At 41.8% G+C, this 3,102-nt stretch overlaps 1 protein-coding gene across 1 annotated transcript; it reads left to right on the forward strand.

Moving 5' to 3' along the window:
• Positions 1-824: 824 nt before the first annotated feature.
• Positions 825-2,291, forward strand: LOC146381018 (protein GVQW3-like). Its single transcript, XM_084936990.1, has one exon. The coding sequence runs from the start codon at positions 869-871 to the stop codon at positions 1,928-1,930; it is 1,062 nt and encodes a 353-aa protein (XP_084793116.1). The 5' UTR covers positions 825-868; the 3' UTR covers positions 1,931-2,291.
• The last annotated feature ends 811 nt before the right edge of the window (positions 2,292-3,102 follow it).

Below are 3,102 nucleotides of genomic sequence, written 5' to 3' on the forward strand. Positions count from 1 at the left end.
ATTGTGTTTCAGGGCCACACAGAAGAATTTAATTTTGTTTCTCATTGCATTGTTGCTCATACATTTGTGATGTTTGTACCTTTCAGATATTCAGCAGCTGTTACCAATCAAAGAAGAACCAGATGACTGGAGCCCTGATATGGAGCTGCAAGTCCCACAGCTCCTCAGCATAAAGAAGGAAGAGGAGGAGGAAGCTGACATCACTGATTTCCCGCTCGCTGCTGCTGCGGTGAAGAGTGAAAATGAAGAGAAAGTGCACTCACCGTTTCATCATGTTAAAAATGAATATAAGGACGAGGAGGAGACTCAGACCAGCAGCTCAGGTAAAAAAAAAATTAAATTGAACTATGAAACTGCACCAACATTTTTTTCTCTGTGAGGATTCAGGTTTTATATTTTGTCTGCTTCTGTTGTGGCTTTGTTAGTTTCACTTCAGTAATGTTATTACAATATGGAGGGTATTTTTAGGGCGATATTTAAGAACAAGTGATGAAATCCATTGGATACAGTCACCTCACTAATTTGATTTGTTTTATTTTAGTTCCTCTTCGTTTTAACTTAGTTGGCTGTGATTAGATTGGATGATGTAACTCTGTGAGATGGGCTTTAGGTTAGAGTCCATTCTGCAGGATACTGGAAACCAGTGTCCCCATACACCCAGCATTTTGGCTTTTTTAAAATATGCTCATCCATCTGTGTGTACCTTGCAGGTATCCATCATCTGTTTGATATTAAAGAAGAGGTTTCCCATGAATGGAGCCCGATTGAAGACTCAGACTTCTTGCAGGAAGAAGAGCAGGAACGCTGCCTTGGCCAGGATGGACTGCAGGAGGATGACACACGTGCAACAGCTCCCAGAACCTTTCCGATGCCAATATTCAGTGTTGCGTCCCGCAATGCATTGCAACGCCTCAAATTTGAACAGAGAGAAAAAATCAAATTCTGCGTGAAAACCAAGATATCTGTGAAGAAAACCTTCCAAATGCTTCAGGAAGTTTACGGCAGCAAAGCAATGAGCCGATCAAGATGCAAGGATTGGTATTTGCGTTTCAAAAATGGCAGAACATCCGTCGATGATGAAATGAGGTCAGGGCGACCCAGCACGAGCACAACTCCCAAGCATATCCGAGAAATCGATCGACTTGTGCGCCAGGATTTACGGATCTCTATGAGGGAGATTTCTGCCATTCTCAACGTGTCATTCGGAACGGTCCAGGCGATCCTGACGTCCACTTTGAACCTGCACCAAGTGGCTAACAAGTTTGTGCCCAGGCTACTGACTCCCGAGCTGAAGCAATATCGTTTACAAGCCTGCCAGGATCTCCGTCAACAGACGCGAGATGACCCAACGTTCATGTCCCGGATCATAACTGGCGATGAAAGCTGGGTGTACGGCTGCAAGCCTGGAAGAGGAAGGAAGGTGAATCCGACAAGGAGCAAGATCAAGGTCAAGCTCATCGTCTTCTTTGACATTCACGGGGTGGTGCATCGGGAATTTGTTCCCGACGGTCAGGCGGTTGATGCCCCGTTCTACCTCAGCGTTATGACGCGTCTCAGGAAGAAGATCGAGGCCAAACGACCTGAACTGTGGCAGAAAGGCGACTGGCTGCTCCATCACGACGACACACCCGCCCACGACGCACTGAAAGAGTGCCATTATTTCTGCTACACCGACACAAATCTCCTTCTTCACCCACAGCACTCACCAGATTTGGCCCCCTGCGACTTCTTCCTCTTCCCCAAAATCAACGCCAAGTTGAGGGGACATTTCTTTGACACGGTGGAAGAGCTCCAGCATGCGTCACTGATAGTACTGGATTCACTGGGAGAAGAGGACTTCCACGGAGCTTTCAGAGCGTGGCAGCAGCGCTGGGTGTGGTGTGCTGCTGTGCAAGGCAACCGCTTTGCAGCTGATGGTGGTCAGATTTGAATTGAATACATATTTTTGTATATTTGTTTCATTTTTTTTTGTATTTCTATTCTTTTTTTTTCTTTTTTTTTTTGCATTAGCATGCATTTTTACTGATGTTTGATCTTTTTTTTATTGTTTAAGTAGAGTGAAAATGGTAGGTGGTACATTGCCATTGTAAATATGTCAGCATGTGCATATTTACAATTGGATCACTTTATAAAATGTAAATAAAAACAGAACAACAACAAAAAAGAGAAGGATGGGTCTTATTGTCATGATCAGAGCGATCCAATATTAATTCTCCAGATCCTCTGAATCTTTTGATGATAGGTGGTGTTGATGTTTAGATTGGCAAAGTCTTCAGTTTTACATTGATAGTTATTCTGAAACTGTTCCACAACTTTTAGATGTTTCTTGTTGTTTTTTGCAGACTGGTGAAACTTTACTTGAGAAATGTTTTTTTTTATTCCAGTCATGTTGTTGACCTGTTGCTGTAATTAGTCATGAAAAATTCCTCCAGCTGTTTATTTTTAGTCCCTCTTGCTCTTCCAGCCTCTTGTGTCCCTCTCGCAGCCTTTTTGAGATGTGCTGCTGCCATAAAAGCCAAACTGAGCGAATGTTTTTCATCTCAGGTCAAACATTTGATGTATTTTGTTCTTTTGTGAATAAAAATATGGATTTGTGAGATTCAGAAGTCACTGCATTCAGTCTTTATTTTACACAGCATAGTTTTAGTTTGTAGTTTGCTGGGCTCTGGGAACATAATAGAACATAATAGAGGGTAGATTTTGCAAGAAATTCATTAAGTCATTAAAAAACGTTTTGAATGACTGTCAGTAGGACTGAGTACTGCTCACACTCCTCTTCCACATAATGAGGAAAAAAAACTCTCCTGTGTCCAAACTGGACTAAAGTAAAAAACATACCGTAACTGAAACATGATGGACCAACACAGAAAGACAACCATTCATTCTCACACTCATATCCAGTGTTGGGTAAGTTACTTTAAATTAGTAACTTAGTTACATTACTAGTTACTTCTATCAAAAGTAACTCAGTTACTTCAAGTTACTCGTTACTTTCAGAGTAACTAGTTAGTAGGGAAAGTAACTTTGGTTTTACTCAGAATTCTCTTGTTAATGTGTTGCTTCCGTAACTGGATACCCAGCAAGATTGCCAGTCTTCTAGTT

Source organism: Perissodus microlepis, chromosome 8, assembly GCF_051167445.1.
Source record: "Perissodus microlepis isolate ML-2025 ecotype Zambia chromosome 8, ASM5116744v1, whole genome shotgun sequence".
In the NCBI taxonomy this organism is placed as follows: Eukaryota; Metazoa; Chordata; class Actinopteri; order Cichliformes; family Cichlidae; genus Perissodus; species Perissodus microlepis.

Bases quoted from the DNA above. Each gene is read 5' to 3' on its own strand.
- LOC146381018 (XM_084936990.1), top strand. From the start codon at position 869: ATGCCAATATTCAGTGTTGCGTCCCGCAATGCATTGCAACGCCTCAAA.